The sequence below is a fragment of the Bombina bombina genome, chromosome 3, assembly GCF_027579735.1.
Source record: "Bombina bombina isolate aBomBom1 chromosome 3, aBomBom1.pri, whole genome shotgun sequence".
NCBI classification, from domain to species: Eukaryota; Metazoa; Chordata; class Amphibia; order Anura; family Bombinatoridae; genus Bombina; species Bombina bombina.
This window is the reverse complement of record NC_069501.1, coordinates 854,659,085-854,675,513: the sequence shown is the minus strand read 5'-3', so window position 1 is coordinate 854,675,513 and position 16,429 is coordinate 854,659,085. Positions and strand designations below refer to the sequence as shown.

The 16,429-nt window shown below is 39.6% G+C and overlaps 1 protein-coding gene across 3 annotated transcripts in view; it reads right to left on the bottom strand.

Annotated features, from left to right (window-relative positions):
* Positions 1 to 16,429, bottom strand: part of DOCK9 (dedicator of cytokinesis 9) — a 736,189-nt gene that overhangs the window by 422,650 nt on the left and 297,110 nt on the right. For all 3 annotated transcript variants that reach the window (XM_053707819.1, XM_053707821.1, XM_053707820.1), the window contains exon 4: positions 6,364 to 6,446. In XM_053707819.1, coding sequence (XP_053563794.1) covers positions 6,364 to 6,446 — 83 coding nt within the window. The remainder of the gene's footprint in view (positions 1 to 6,363; positions 6,447 to 16,429) is intronic.

Genomic DNA, 16,429 nt, shown 5'->3' with positions numbered 1-16,429 from the left:
AAAAAGGAATTAATTTCTTCAGACACCAAACTTCACCTCCTCCATTGACAGAGGCAAAGAGAATGACTGGGGATTATGGGTAGGGGAGTGACACTTAAAGGGACACTCAATCAAAATTAAAAACTTTCATGATTCAGATAGAGCAGCGATTTTAAACAACTTTCCAATTTACTTCCATTAACAAAATGTGCACAGTCTTTTTATATTTAAGCTTTTTGAGTCACCAGCTCCTACTGAGCATGTGCAAGAATAAGCATATATGCATTTGTGAATGGCTGATTGCTATCACATGGTACGTGTCACATGGTACAGGGGGAGTGGAAAAAGATGTAACTTTTAAAATTGTCAGAAAAAAAAAATCTATTACATTTGAAGTTCAGACTAAGTGCTATTGCATTGTCTTGGTATCTTGCATTTGTTGATTATGCAAATCTACTGTGTTGACTGGTCCTTTAACAGCTTTGCTGTGGAGCTCTTTGCATCCTCCTTCTGGCCAGGAGTGAGATTCCCACTAGTAATTGAATGACATTGTGGACTCTCCATATCTTAGGAAAGAAATAGTAATTTACTAAAACCAACACAATATAGTGTTTTTAATTCAAACAGTAGTAAATACATTTTTCCCTATTGCTGTGCTTTTTATGTAGTACTATTTAGTAATAATTTTAGAAGACTCATTATTAAAGGTTAATTTTAATTAATTGATTATGGGCTAGATTTCAAGTGGAGCGTTAAATTATCACGCCCCCAAACGGGATAATTAATCAGTCATTACAAGTGGCTGGTTATTGCTACCGCAAGCTTGGGATAGAAATTAGCACTTATAAAATTAACCAGAGATAAGATCGCTAATTTTATAAATGTGCCCCAAAATACAGTCTAGCGTAGTTTATTTAAAAATAAAGATAGCAGCATCTTTATTTTTTAATGAAAACATAATTTATGCTTACCAGATATATTCCTTTCCTTCCGGAAAGGGAGAGTCCATAGCTTCATTCCTTACTGTTGGGAAATACAACACCTGGCCACCAGGAGGAGGCAAATACATCCCAGCCGAAGGCTTAAATATCCCTCCCACTTCCTCATTACCCCAGTCATTCTGCCGAGGGAACAAGGAAAAGTAGAAGAAACATTAGGGTATTAATGGTGCCAGAAGAAAAAAATAAATAAAAGGGGACCGCCCATAGACAAGATAAAACGGCAGGGGCTGTGGACTCTCCCTATCCAGAAGGAAAGGAATTTATCTGGTAAGCATAAATTATGTTTTCCTTCCTAAGATAGGGAGAGTCCACAGATTCATTCCTTACTGTTGGGAAAACTATACCCAAGTTTCAGAGGACACTGAATGAATAATGGTAGGGAACAAAAAGGAAGAAGCGGACCCTATTCTGAGGGCACCACAGCCACACTTCCAAAGAAGATCCCCGCACACGAAAAGATGAAAGACTTTGACTCAATCCGTAACAGATGGTAAAAGCAAGTCTATTTATTCAATGCATAAAAACATTGTATAGCAAAAAAGTGAGCAGTGAAAAAAACGAGTCAAACGAGTTTTGTCATACATAAAATACTTTGTCAATGACTTTTTTCACTGTTCACTTTTTTGCTATACAATGCTTTTATGTGGCTGTACATTATTTTTGGGAGCCATGGTGAAGCTCCTTTTGATCCTGGGCACCGGGTGTAAGACACTTAGTTTCCGGAGGCATTTCCTGTTTGCGGGACGAAGCACACAGCGTGAAGCACGCTTAAGGGTAAGAAACGGAGTGGGATTAGAGAAATAGAGCATCTACCATTGCAGGAGATTGATCTGAGGGCACCACAGCCTGCAAAACCTTTCTCCCGAAAGCTGCTTTAGCCAAAGCAAAAACATCAAACAGTATGTAAGGAGGACCAGGTAGCCACCTAACAAATCTGATCCATAGAGGCCTTGTTCTTAAAGGCCCAAGAAGAAGCCATTGCTCTAGTCGAATGAGCCATTATCCTCTCAGGAGGACAATGTCCCGCTGTCTTGTAAGCTAAGCGGATGACACAACAAACAAAGAAGAAGATGGTCTAAACTCCTTAGTAGCCTGAAGATAGAACTTCAAGGCGCGAACCACATCCAAATTGTGAAGTAAGCATTCCTTCGTTGAAGAAGGATTAGGACACAAGGAAGCAACCACAATCTCCTGATTGATGTTGCGATCAGACACAACCTTAGGAAGAAAACCTAATTTAATACGTAAAATTGCCTTATCTGCATGAAAAATCAGAGAAGGGGGCTCACATTGCAAAGCCGAGATCTCATGATTAAAATAAAGTTTGTGGTACAAAGTCTTAAAAGCAATAACAAGACTTTATTTAGAACAACGTTTCTCGGTCTGTACGTGACCATTTCCTCAGGTGCATATACATAAAAACGGTCACGTACAGACCGAGAAACGTTGTGCTAAATAAAGTCTTGTTATTGCTTTTAAGACTTTGTGCCACAAACTTTATTTTAATCATTTTAACTACGGATACATTGCCATATTTACACACTTGTTCCAGTTATCAGTCTGGGTTTTATTAGTGTGCTTATTCTGCCTGTTTGCCGTCTCTGGAGCCCCGCTGGACACATATACTGGTTTGATGTGCTTGATACAACCCAAGAGAGCACTGGCTGTATACAGGAGAGGACGTGTTAGTTACGGATCCGGTATCCAGATAACACAGGAGTGGGAGTTAGCTGGACCACTCTAAGAGTCCAGGAGGCGATTGTGACACTTCTCAAGTGTCTGCTATTTTGTAAGTATAACAACACTTACAGCAGCGGCGTGTCATGCCTTACTGATTGTGCACTATGTTGGCGCCTTCTTTTATTTTATTCTGTCCTTCAGATCTATAGTGGTCATAAACTGGCCTTCCTGAATTAAAGGAAGGATGGACCTTATCGTCTCCATCTTGAAGGAAGGGACACTGAGAAATTTGTTTAAGCACTTTAGGTCCAGAATTGGGCAGAAAGTTCCCTCCTTCTTTGGGACAACAAAAAGGTTTGAATAAAACCCCAAACCTCTTTATTCAATAGGCACCGGGACAACAACTCCTAAGGAGGATAGATCCCGAACGCACCCTAGAAAGGCACCCCTCTTTTCTGGTCTGGTAGACAGATTCTAGAGAATGAGATTTAAACCCTATCTTGTATCCCTGAGATACCACCTCCAGGACCCACGGATCCTGTACGTCCTTGAACCAGGCATCTGAAAAAAGACAGTCTGCCCCCTACATGATCCGATCCCGAATCAGGGGCTGCCCCTTCATGCCTATTTGTTTTCGGCGGGCTTCTTATTCTGCTTTGGATTTATTCCAGGACTGAGCAGGCTTCCAAGTACTCTTGGGTTGCTTGGGCTTGGAGGAGAATTGTTGTTGTTGGGATTTGTCAGAAGAAAAGGAACGAAAATTAGAAGATTGTCGTCCCTTAGACTTGTTCTTCTTATCTTGTGGTAGGAAGGCACCCTTGCCTCCGGTAACCGTAGAAATAATGGAATCCAGGCCTGGACCAAATAAAATCTTTCCCTTGAAGGGAAGAGAAAGGAGTCTGGACTTAGAAGTCATATCCACAGACCAAGACTACAACCAGAGCACCCAGCGGGCTAGGACAGCAAAACAAGAGGCCTTTGCATTTAGGCGAATAATTTGCATGTTCGCATCACAGATAAAAGAATTAGCAATTCTCAGAGCTTTAATTCTGTTTCAAATATCCTTGAGGGGAGACTCCACCTCAATGAGTTCCGACAAAGAGTCGCACTAGTAGGTAGCTGTTCCGGCAACCATGGCAACTGCAGCCACCGGTTGAAACAAAAATCCTGTATGTTGAAACATCTTTCTCAGAAAGGTTTCCATTTTCTTATCCATCCGCTCTCTAAATGAAGAACTATCCTCAAGAGATATAGTAGTACATTTAGGAAGCATAGAAATAGCACCATCCACCTTAAGAATGGACCCCCACAAATCCAGTTGAGAGTCCGGGAACAACTATTTAAAAGTAGATGAGGGGGAAAAGGAAGAACCAATTCTTTGCCATTCGTTCTTAATAATGTTCGCCATCTTAACCGGCACAGGAAAAGTCAAATCAACTTTCCTGTCTTCGTAAACTCTGTCTAATTTAGGTATCATAGGTTCTTCAGGCAGTGCAGCCTCTGGAACCTCTAACGTAGACAGAACCTCCTTTAATAAAAACCGCAAATGCTTAATTTTAAATCTAAAGGATGGTTCCTCCACAGCAGTAGGCTTAGGCGCTAAGGACTCCGACCCAGAAAGTTTATCTTCTAAAGCTACAGAGGTTAACTCATCATCGGATAACTGGGACATAATAGCTAAATCCCATAAATATTTAGATGACTCTGGGTCAGGACAGCTATGTTTAACATTTCTCTTTTGTTTGTGAGAGCGAGGTAATGCACTGAGGCCGCAGGAAGGTCCCCTCCGGGTGGAGGATTAATTGTGCTACGGGGAACTGCATGTTGAGTGGATAATGTAGCAAGGGTTGTAATATCATGGGACGCCGAGTCCTGAGAGGTAGACGGCTCAGAGGGACTAGGAGCCTTAGCAGGCTTGTCTCCCTTCTTAGACTTTATAACGGTGTCAAGGCATGTGGAACATAATTGAGTGGGCGGGAAAACCACGGCCTCCTAATAATATAAACAGGTATGATTTAGTACAGAAGGAGTACCTTCTAACATGTCAGAGTCCGCCATAGTTCATATACCCACAGAAGGAAACAAATAAAAATGTTTTTTATTACAGAAAACTGCACCTTTATACTCCTAATGGCTGGGGCACTCACCCAGACAGTTAACAGAGGAAACGCTCTCCTCAGGTTCAAGTCTCAGCCAGAATGGAGGAAATGAACATAGACTACAGCCGGTCACATGGAGTGCAAGACAGTACTTTCCCTGTTATTACAAGTACAGCAAGTAATAGGAGCTGTGCAACACTTTCAAAAACGAAAGTGAAACTTAAAAATGAAACCTTTTTGTTCCAGACAAAAACACACAGTCTATCAGCCCCGGAAATAATAAACTGATTAATTAACCCCAAATGTTCAATAAACCCCCTTCAGAGGATATTAACCCTGGATCCTATCAAGGTATAAAGGAGCCACACTGGTGTAGCGTTTTATGTGTGAAAATTGAAACGATCTTACCTCCAGCTGTGGAACAGAACACAGTCTCTCAAGTGTGACAGTCTTGACTTGAGTGAGAAACTCGTCAACACTGATTGCTTAGGAGCTGTTAGCAATAGTCTGGATGGTTTCGCAGAAAATGACTGGAGTAATGAGGAAGTGGGAGCGATATTTAAGCCTTTGGCTGGGGTGTCCTTGTCTCCTCCTGGTGGCCAGGTGTTGTATTTCCCAACAGTAAGTAATGAAGCTGTGGACTCTCCCTATCTTAGGAAGGAAATTACTGCACTAGGCAGTATTTTAGGGCTAAAGTTGTGGAGTTCGCAAAAGGCACTTTTCAGTGTCTTTTTTTTTCTGTTTATGGGAACTATGTAATCCCTGTAAATATATATGTATATGCTTATATACATATATATTTATGTGTTAATATGTGTATATATACATATTAAAACATAAATATATGTATATACGTATATACATATATATTTAAAATTGCTGTAATCGCTGTGCTTCTTATCCTTTCATTGTGCTAAAGTTCTGATGTTGTCAAGGCATCAGAACGAGGTTCCCACTGGAGCCTATGGAAGGACGCTCTCGTAGGCACAATGCTTCCCAGCAATGTGAAAGTGAAGTTGCGTTGGCATTGCTGTGAACTAGTAATACTAGCACACATCAGCATGTGCTGGTATTACACAGTGTAGTGCAAATTTCGCTTTCATGAAAGCGATATTTAGAGCGCTCACTTGTAATCTGGCCCTATATATTTAGCATGCTCTATATGTGCTATGTTAAGTGTTTTTCCAAGTCCTTTTTCTCTTTTCTTGGCTTAGCAATATTGAATTTGTGTACAATTTGGCATACATATTTAACCCTTTTAGCAAGGGTCGGATACATTGGGTAGAAAATAATAAATAACCTGCTCTAAATTATATATATATATATATATGTGCATTTCGTAATACTATTACTTTAAAAGTAATACATTATTTTACATAAGATAAGAAATAATAGTGTCACATACCATTCTGCTGCCAAATAGGACAGGAAATTTTAAGCGATGGTTACACATTTTTTTTCTCAAGTCTATAAATGACACACATCCCACTCAGCTAACACATTATAATCAACAGCACATCATAGCTACTTGCTTATTTACGTGTTATTTTTATATATGCACTGTGAACACTTCTTGTCTTGGCTCTTTATTGTCATGCACTCACCTTGGAAGCTGTCTAAAATCTCCTGAGTAGTCTTCATATTTATACGTGACAACGTGCCAATCTGAATTGTAGGTTTTGATGCACTGATTGAAGGAAGGAAAAAAAAAAATTATAATAAGACATAATTACAGACCAGCAATCAGGGATGTGAGAATGTATTGCTGCATTCATTTTAAACATCAGATGTAGATAACGTTTGTTCAAACTGTGAATAGCCTTCATTTAATTTTGCTTGTTTAATTGTGTTCCTAGTAAATATTTTAGGATCAACATTTGAATTTTACACGCCATTCATTTTAATGATGCGTCTGCAATATAAGTTGGTAATTCGACTAAATGAAATGTAATATAAAACAAGAAATATAAATCAGAAGAGAGAGAACAGCACTCCTGAGATAGAACAAAAGCTAGAATTAACTTCCATGCCTGTTCATTTCCATTGCAACTCAGGATGCAGTCTCTTTTAGCACACTATGCCTTTTCACAGAGAAAAATATCCTGTAGTATATCAGTCTGACCCTGCCCAATGACAGTCCAGCGCCGAAATACAAGGCAATTCTTCTCTGAACAAGAGAAACAACAACCCCAGACGATCGTTTCGGCCTTTGTGGGCATTTATGAAAATTACTCTTGGGTCTCCCTAAGAGTAATGGGGAAAATCAGCCGTGGACTCCTTGCACACATGCCCTAAGAGAGATGCAACTGTGCTAAACGAGTGTGCACCCTGAGTTGCAATGGAAGTGAACAGGCATGGAAGTTATTCTAGCTTTTGTTCTGTCTCAGCTAGGTGCATCTCTCTCTCTGTTCTTATTTATGCAAATTACTCTTGGGTCTCCCTAAGAGTAATGGGGGAAACCAGACGTGGACTCTTTGCACACATGCCCTAAGAGAGATGCAACTGCACCTCACTGACAAGGCCCACAGAAGGCCAAAATGATTGTCTGGGGGGTTGTTTCTCTTGTTCAGAGAAGAATTGCCTGGTATTTCGGTGCTGGATTGTCATTGGGCAGGGTCAGACTGATATGCTACCGGATATTTTTTTCTCTGTGGAAAGGCATCAACGTGTGCTAAAAGAACGTGCACCCTGAGTGGCAATGAAAATGAACAGGCATGGAAGTTATTCTAGCTTTTGTTCTGTCTCAACTGGGTGCGTCTCTCTCTCTCTTTTCTCAAGAAATATATATGTTTATCTGTGTGTGTGAATGTGTATGTATGTATATATAAATATGTATATACACACATATATGCATATGTTTGTGTGTATAAACACATATACATATATTACACAAACATTATATAACACCAAAATAAAAGTTAGATTTGTATTTAATAGCTGTGAGGCTTAGAGTGGATCCAGACGCACCAAAATACATTTTAGGTGTAGCTGGTGGTAGGAGGCAGGTGAAAGTGGGAGGCACTAAGGGGTGTCTTGGGGACTCTAAACTAAGGCGCCAGGGCAAAATTTTAAGATATTAGTTGCTCCCTGGCACCTGGGTTTGTCAAGACCTGAGTTAAAGTGATGGTAAATAGTCTTGTAAATTATATCTTTAATGTAATACAACACTAATCTACTTATTGTTATCATTGTTATTTTTTATAACCCTGACATGTGCTAGAAAAATATAAATAATTTCCTTGTCCGTTTTGATGTTTTCACTCCGTCCCCTTGCATTTTCTTTTCTGCAGTGTAGTGACGTATAAAGCAGTTCCACCTGTAGTAGTAGTAAATTGATGGGATACAATAATAAAAATAAACTGTGAATCAGAACAAGAGCTCTGTTTCACTGTTTATTAATTTATTATTGGGACTCCCTCTGTGGCTATCGCACACATGCCCTTCATCATTTTGTGATTGAGCACTACAACATGTGTAACCAATAATGCATGTGTGTATCTTATTTTACCACTGCCACATACAAAACAGCGAGCTGTGTGGCTTTGATTCTGATTGGGTGACAAGGAGCAACATCACAATCTGAAAAAGAGTTACACAGGGGGGGGGGGTTGTTGGTGACAGATAAGAAGTGAAAACTATTTGAAATACTGAATAAATAAGAAACAAGATGTAAATAGGAATATATATATATAATCCACTGAAATAAGTGCACTCCCACGAACAGTAAATTTCAATTCTGCCAGGCTGCTATAGAAAGTTCAAATATACAAGCACTCACTGAACTTGATACAGGTGAAATAAAAAGTGTTTTATTCCATATAAACCAGTGACGTTTCGGGGTGTTCACCTCTTCACACACACACACATTTTGCATCTTTTCTTACATTGTCAAAATTGCTTAGATTCTGCAACAGCAATTATCAATTTGGTGCATGAATTAACAAGACAACATCCCAGAAATGGTAAATAAAATATACTTATAATGCAATCGTTTAGGTGGAAATGAAGGTCTTGACTTAGTGATCGTATTGGATAGCAAGTATGGCTTTTGTGTGCAGATTAAAACTTGTAATTTAAAAAGTTAAACCAACAGAAATGCATAATTAAGTAACTCTTTAGAATAACAAGTGAAAATTGTCATTTTATTATTAACACTGTACCTATATATGATATTACTTTAATAAGAATCAGTGAAAATGCAGGTTGTTAGGGAAGCTAATACATGCTCTTCTGTTTGTTACTGAACATCAACATAAGGCTAACTGTATATATACCGTGCTGAATATCCCTTTCTATTTTACTACAAGAACGTATTTATTGTGTGCCAAAAAAGTATGGTGCCACCCTTATCAGATTTCATAAACAACAAAACACAGTTAGCCAGCCTTAAACACAAGAATGGAAAAATAAACAATCCATTGCTAAACGTGGCATGACCTCAAGGAAAAGGTGGGTGTAAAAAAAATATATATAATGCGTAATTTGTATTTTTATACAAAAATGAAAATCAACCTGTTCATTTGTTCATTTTCAAAAATAGGATGACAGGAAATAGACTGTCCTCCAACAATTATGCAGTTAGGTTTCTGTTTATAGGATAGAAATAAACACCACAAAAGGTTACAAGTCAGTCATCTTGGCTGAAATATGAAGAGAAATGAAATATGTTTGGAGACTTATTTTTAAAGAATTAATGTCAAAGAAATATTCAAGAAATGTTACAAATCATGTAGTTTGCCTTTATGTATAGTATAATGTTAAGTATGATATCGAACAGGAAAAAACTGAAATAAAAAAGGTAGAGCGCACAACAAAAATCCAGAAGTATGTAATTTGATTGCCAACAAGACATATGGACATGGAAAAAAGCCATAAAACAAGTCTCGATGAACATGTATATGTCACAAAGAAACAAACTATGTGTATATATATATATATATATATATTATATTATTATTTTTTTAAATGCAAAAAACAGCAATGAGGGGAGAACATAAATAAACCTTGAATTTTCAGTAAATACTTTTAATTAGTTTGCTATCTAGCATATGAAATCTGATTTATATGACCTGAGGATTCATTTTGTTATATGTTGTAACAAATCAAATAAACCATCTTAACACTGATAAGTAACGTAGTGCGTATCCATAAGGAATTACTGTTTTAAGAAAAGAAAAGAGCTAAATATATTACAAATATGTTTCAGTTGATATATAAAAAGAAAATAACCTAAAATAAGAAAAAAATATTAAAACTGCACTGTGAGTGAACTTAAAAGGGACATGAAACCCAAACATGATTCGGATAGAGAATACAATTTTAAAAAAAGTTTCCAATTTATTTCTATTATCAAATTTGCTTTGTTCTCTTATTATTCTTTGTTGAAGAGATATCTAGATAGGTGTTGTGTACGTCAGGAGCATTTAGGGTTGCCAACCCTCACATATTTCCTGGGTTCTCCCATAAATTGATAAAAATTATTTCAGTGTCTCCCAGTTCCAGTATTTGAACCAAGATAGACCAATGTTCTCCTGTCATGTTGGATTGATTTATTTAAAAAAAAAATAATAGCTTTTTTTTGCCTGTGTAGTTCATGTGCTAAATTCAGAACACGGGAAGTTTGGAGATGGAGTAGCCCACTACTTTTACAAAGTGCGGCAGCTGCTGATGCCATGTGTTAGCCCAGACAAGCATAATTGTATCAATTAACTTTAGGGTACCAGATCAGTGAGAGCCAATAGCCTGGCTGTCTTACTGGGGGAGGCACAAGACTACTGATATGCCTAGTCTTGCAAGGGGCACTGACTACAAGAAAGGACTGACTTACCTCCACAAGGAGGGGCAGCGAGAAGAAGCAGAGTATGATCACGCAGGTTATTGAATTCAGTCCTAATCTCTATTTGGTGAGGTAGGATAGATACATGTACCCTTGTACTAATTAATTTATATGCATAAAGCAGCATTTAATTAGGTGCCCAACCATAGTGCCAATATTTTAACGTAAATCTATTAATATTGCTACTAGTGCAGTAATGTGTGTTGTATTTGTGATGGACCTCTGTCTGGCCTACAGACAGGATATTGTAAACAAAGTGCCTTTTAGTGCCTAGGTATATAAAGGGTAAATAATTGCTATCAATATTTGGCTCCAAGATCGATTTTGATAGTAAAATAACTGCATAACTGAGCAATTACATGCATAACCCATTCTTACAGTGTGCTACCTAGTTTTTATAGTTTTAGTCATATATGCGGCTGATTTATCTAGTTTTATTATTTTTGCATACTTATCAGAGATAAACATTAGGTTAACTGCCTTTCCACAGCTAGTGCCACAATAACTTCTTTTCATGGTTGTTAAGCTGCACCTTAAAATTAAAGTATCCACAGTTTCTATAAATATATATATGTGGAGTTTTACTGGGGAAACGCAAGCAGGGAACTTGCCTAGATGTGCTAATTTCCTATGCAAAAATTTGTATTGATTTACTTTTGAGACATGGAGGATTTTAATCTCAGATTTTTATCTCCACCATAATTTTAATTTAACTCTGAAATTAGATTTCTGGTTGCTGCTTCGGTAAAGCTATCTCCTGCTGAGTTCTAAAAAGAACGAAACAGGCTGTGTAGTGAGTGGTTTCTGTATTGCTGCAATAATCCTGTTAATAGTATTTAAAGCAAAAAAAAAACAGATTCTGCATATCTAATTTGCATATCTTACCCAGAATCCTCTTGTGCATTGGTAACAATGTATGTGGAGTTTTAATGGGGAAACGCAAGCAGGGAACTTGCCTAGATGTGCTAATTTCCTATGCAAAAATTTGTATTGATATATATATATATATATATATATATATATATATATATATATATATATATATATATATATAAATCCTTTAGGTTTAGCACTCTCAACTTTTATTCCGGGGTGCACAGCAGCAGATTTAGACAGTATCGGAAAAAAACAGAATTTATGCTTACCTGATAAATTACTTTCTCCAACGGTGTGTCCGGTCCACGGCGTCATCCTTACTTGTGGGATATTCTCTTCCCCAACAGGAAATGGCAAAGAGCCCAGCAAAGCTGGTCACATGATCCCTCCTAGGCTCCGCCTACCCCAGTCATTCGACCGACGTACAGGAGGAAATATGCATAGGAGAAATCATATGATACCGTGGTGACTGTAGTTAGAGAAAATAATTCATCAGACCTGATTAAAAAAACCAGGGCAGGCCGTGGACCGGACACACCGTTGGAGAAAGTAATTTATCAGGTAAGCATAAATTCTGTTTTCTCCAACATAGGTGTGTCCGGTCCACGGCGTCATCTTTACTTGTGGGAACCAATACCAAAGCTTTAGGACACGGATGAAGGGAGGGAGCAAATCAGGTCACCTAAATGGAAGGCACCACGGCTTGCAAAACCTTTCTCCCAAAAATAGCCTCTGAAGAAGCAAAAGTATCAAATTTGTAAAATTTGGCAAAAGTGTGCAGTGAAGACCAAGTCGCTGCCTTACATATCTGGTCAACAGAAGCCTCATTCTTGAAGGCCCATGTGGAAGCCACAGCCCTAGTGGAATGAGCTGTGATTCTTTCAGGAGGCTGCCGTCCGGCAGTCTCATAAGCCAATCGGATAATGCTTTTAAGCCAAAAAGAAAGAGAGGTAGAAGTTGCTTTTTGACCTCTCCTTTTACCGGAATAAACAACAAACAAAGAAGATGTTTGTCTGAAATCTTTAGTGGCCTCTAAATAGAATTTTAGAGCACGGACTACGTCCAAATTGTGTAACAAACGTTCCTTCTTTGAAACTGGATTCGGACACAAAGAAGGTACAACTATCTCCTGGTTAATATTCTTGTTGGAAACAACTTTCGGAAGAAAACCAGGCTTAGTACGCAAAACCACCTTATCTGCATGGAACACCAGATAGGGCGGAGAACACTGCAGAGCAGATAACTCAGAAACTCTTCTAGCAGAAGAAATTACAACCAAAAACAAAACTTTCCAAGATAATAACTTAATATCTACGGAATGTAAGGGTTCAAACGGAACCCCTTGAAGAACTGAAAGAACTAGATTAAGACTCCAGGGAGGAGTCAAAGGTCTGTAAACAGGCTTGATTCTAACCAGAGCCTGGACAAACGCTTGAACATCTGGCACAGCTGCCAGCCTTTTGTGAAGTAAAACAGATAACGCAGAGATCTGTCCCTTCAGAGAACTTGCAGATAATCCTTTCTCCAAACCTTCTTGTAGAAAGGATAGAATCTTAGGAATTTTTATCTTGTTCCATGGGAATCCTTTAGATTCACACCAACAGATATATTTTTTCCATATCTTATGGTAAATTTTTCTAGTTACAGGCTTTCTAGCCTGAATCAGAGTATCTATTACAGAATCTGAAAACCCACGCTTTGATAAAATCAAGCGTTCAATCTCCAAGCAGTCAGTTGGAGGGAAACCAGATTTGGATGTTCGAATGGACCTTGAACAAGAAGGTCCTGTCTCAAAGGTAGCTTCCATGGTGGAGCCGATGACATATTCACCAGGTCTGCATACCAAGTCCTGCGTGGCCACGCAGGAGCTATCAAGATCACTGAAGCCCTCTCCTGGTTGATCCTGGCTACCAGCCTGGGAATGAGAGGAAACGGTGGGAATACATAAGCTAGGTTGAAGGTCCAAGGTGCTACTAGTGCATCTACTAGAGTCGCCTTGGGATCCCTGGATCTGGACCCGTAACAAGGAACCTTGAAGTTCTGACGAGAGGCCATCAGATCCATGTCTGGAATGCCCCATAATTGAGTTATTTGGGCAAAGATTTCCGGGTGGAGTTCCCACTCCCCCGGATGGAATGTCTGACGACTCAGAAAATCCGCTTCCCAATTTTCCACTCCGGGGATGTGGATTGCAGACAAGTGGCAGGAGTGATCCTCCGCCCATTGAATTATCTTGGTCACTTCCTCCATCGCCAGGGAACTCCTTGTTCCCCCCTGATGGTTGATATATGCAACTGTCGTCATGTTGTCTGATTGAAACCTTATGAATTTGGCCTTTGCTAGATGAGGCCAAGCTTTGAGAGCATTGAATATCGCTCTCAGTTCCAGAATGTTTATCGGGAGAAGAGATTCTTCCCGAGACCATAGACCCTGAGCTTTCAGGGGTTCCCAGACCGCGCCCCAGCCCACCAGACTGGCGTCGGTCGTGACAATGACCCACTCTGGTCTGCGGAAGCTCATTCCCTGTGACAGGTTGTCCAGGATTAGCCACCAACGGAGTGAATCTCTGGTCCTTTGATCTACTTGAATCATCGGAGACAAGTCTGTATAATCCCCATTCCACTGTCTGAGCATGCACAGTTGTAATGGTCTTAGATGAATTCGTGCAAAAGGAACTATGTCCATTGCTGCAACCATCAATCCTATTACTTCCATGCACTGCGCTATGGAAGGACGAAGAACAGAATGAAGAACTTGACAAGAGCTTAGAAGTTTTGATTTTCTGACCTCTGTCAGAAAAATCCTCATTTCTAAGGAGTCTATTATTGTTCCCAAGAAGGGAACTCTTGTTGACGGGGAAAGAGAACTTTTTTCTATGTTCACTTTCCATCCGTGAGATCTGAGAAAGGCTAGGACGATGTCCGTATGAGCCTTTGCTTTTGACAGAGACGACGCTTGAATCAGGATGTCGTCCAAGTACGGTACTACTGCAATGCCCCTTGGTCTTAGAACCGATAGAAGGGACCCTAGTACCTTTGTGAAAATTCTCTGAGCAGTGGCTAATCCGAATGGAAGTGCCACAAACTGGTAATGCTTGTCCAGAAAAGCGAACCTTAGGAACTGATGTTGTTCCTTGTGGATAGGAATATGGAGGTACGCATCCTTTAAATCCACCGTGGTCATAAATTGACCTTCCTGGATGGTAGGAAGGATCGTTCGAATGGTTTCCATTTTGAACGATGGAACCCTGAGAAATTTGTTTAGGATCTTGAGATCTAGAATTGGTCTGAATGTTCCCTCTTTTTTGGGAACTATGAACAGGTTGGAGTAAAACCCCATCCCTTGTTCTCCTATTGGAACTGGATGAATTACTCCCATCTTTAACAGGTCTTCTACACAATGTAAGAATGCCTGTCTTTTTATTTGGTTTGAAGATAATTGAGACCTGTGGAACCTTCCCCTTGGGGGTAGTTCCTTGAATTCCAGGAGATAACCTTGAGAAACTATTTCTAGTGCCCAAGGATCCTGAACATCTCTTGCCCAGGCCTGAGCAAAGAGAGAAAGTCTGCCCCCTACCAGATCCGGTCCCGGATCGGGGGCCATCCCTTCATGCTGTTTTGGTAGCAGTGGCAGGCTTCTTGGCCTGCTTACCCTTGTTCCAGCCTTGCATCGGTCTCCAGGCTGGTTTGGGTTGAGAAGTATTACCCTCTTGCTTAGAGGATGTAGAAGTAGAGGCTGGTCCGTTTCTGCGAAAGGGACGAAAATTAGGCTTATTTCTAGCCTTAAAAGACCTATCCTGAGGAAGGGATGTTAAGCAATTTTGTCTTGGAAGACACATCCGCTGACCAAGACTTTAGCCAGAGCGCTCTGCGCGCCACGATAGCAAACCCTGAATTTTTCGCCGCTAATCTAGCTAATTGCAAAGCGGCATCTAGAATAAAAAAGTTAGCCAATTTAAGTGCTTGAACTCTGTCCATAACCTCCTCATACGAAGATTCTTTATTGAGCGACTTTTCTAGTTCTTCGAACCAGAAACACGCTGCCGTAGTGACAGGAACAATGCATGAAATTGGTTGTAGAAGGTAACCTTGCTGAACAAACATCTTTTTAAGCAAACCCTCTAATTTTTTATCCATAGGATCTTTGAAAGCACAACTATCTTCTATGGGAATAGTAGTGCGTTTGTTTAGAGTAGAGACCGCCCCCTCGACCTTAGGGACTGTCTGCCATAAGTCCTTTCTGGGGTCGACTATAGGAAATAATTTCTTAAATATAGGGGGAGGAACAAAAGGTATGCCGGGCCTTTCCCATTCCTTATTTAATGTCCGCCACCCGCTTGGGTATAGGAAAAACATCGGGGGGCACCGGAACCTCTAGGAACTTGTCCATCTTACATAATTTCTCTGGAATGACCAAATTGTCACAATCATCCAGAGTAGATAATACCTCCTTAAGCAGTGCGCGGAGATGTTCTAATTTAAATTTAAATGTTACAACATCAGGTTCAGCTTGTTGAGAAATTTTTCCTGAATCTGAAATTTCTCCCTCAGACAAAACCTCCCTCCTGGCCCCTTCAGATTGGTGTGAGGGTATGTCAGAAACGTTATCATCAGCGTCCTCTTGCTCTTCAGTGTTTAAAACAGAGCAATCACGCTTTCTTTGATAAGTAGGCATTTTAGATAAAATATTTGCAATAGAATTATCCATAACAGCCGTTAATTGTTGCATAGTAATAAGTATTGGCGCACTAGATGTACTAGGGGCCTCTTGTGTGGGCAAAACTGGTGTAGACACAGAAGGGGGTGATGCAGTACCATGCTTACTCCCCTCATCTGAAGAATCATCTTGGGCACTATTATTATCTGTGGCATCATTATCCCTACTTTGTTTGGACACTATGTCACAATTATCACATATATTTAAATGGGGAGACACATTGGCTTTCATACATATAGAAC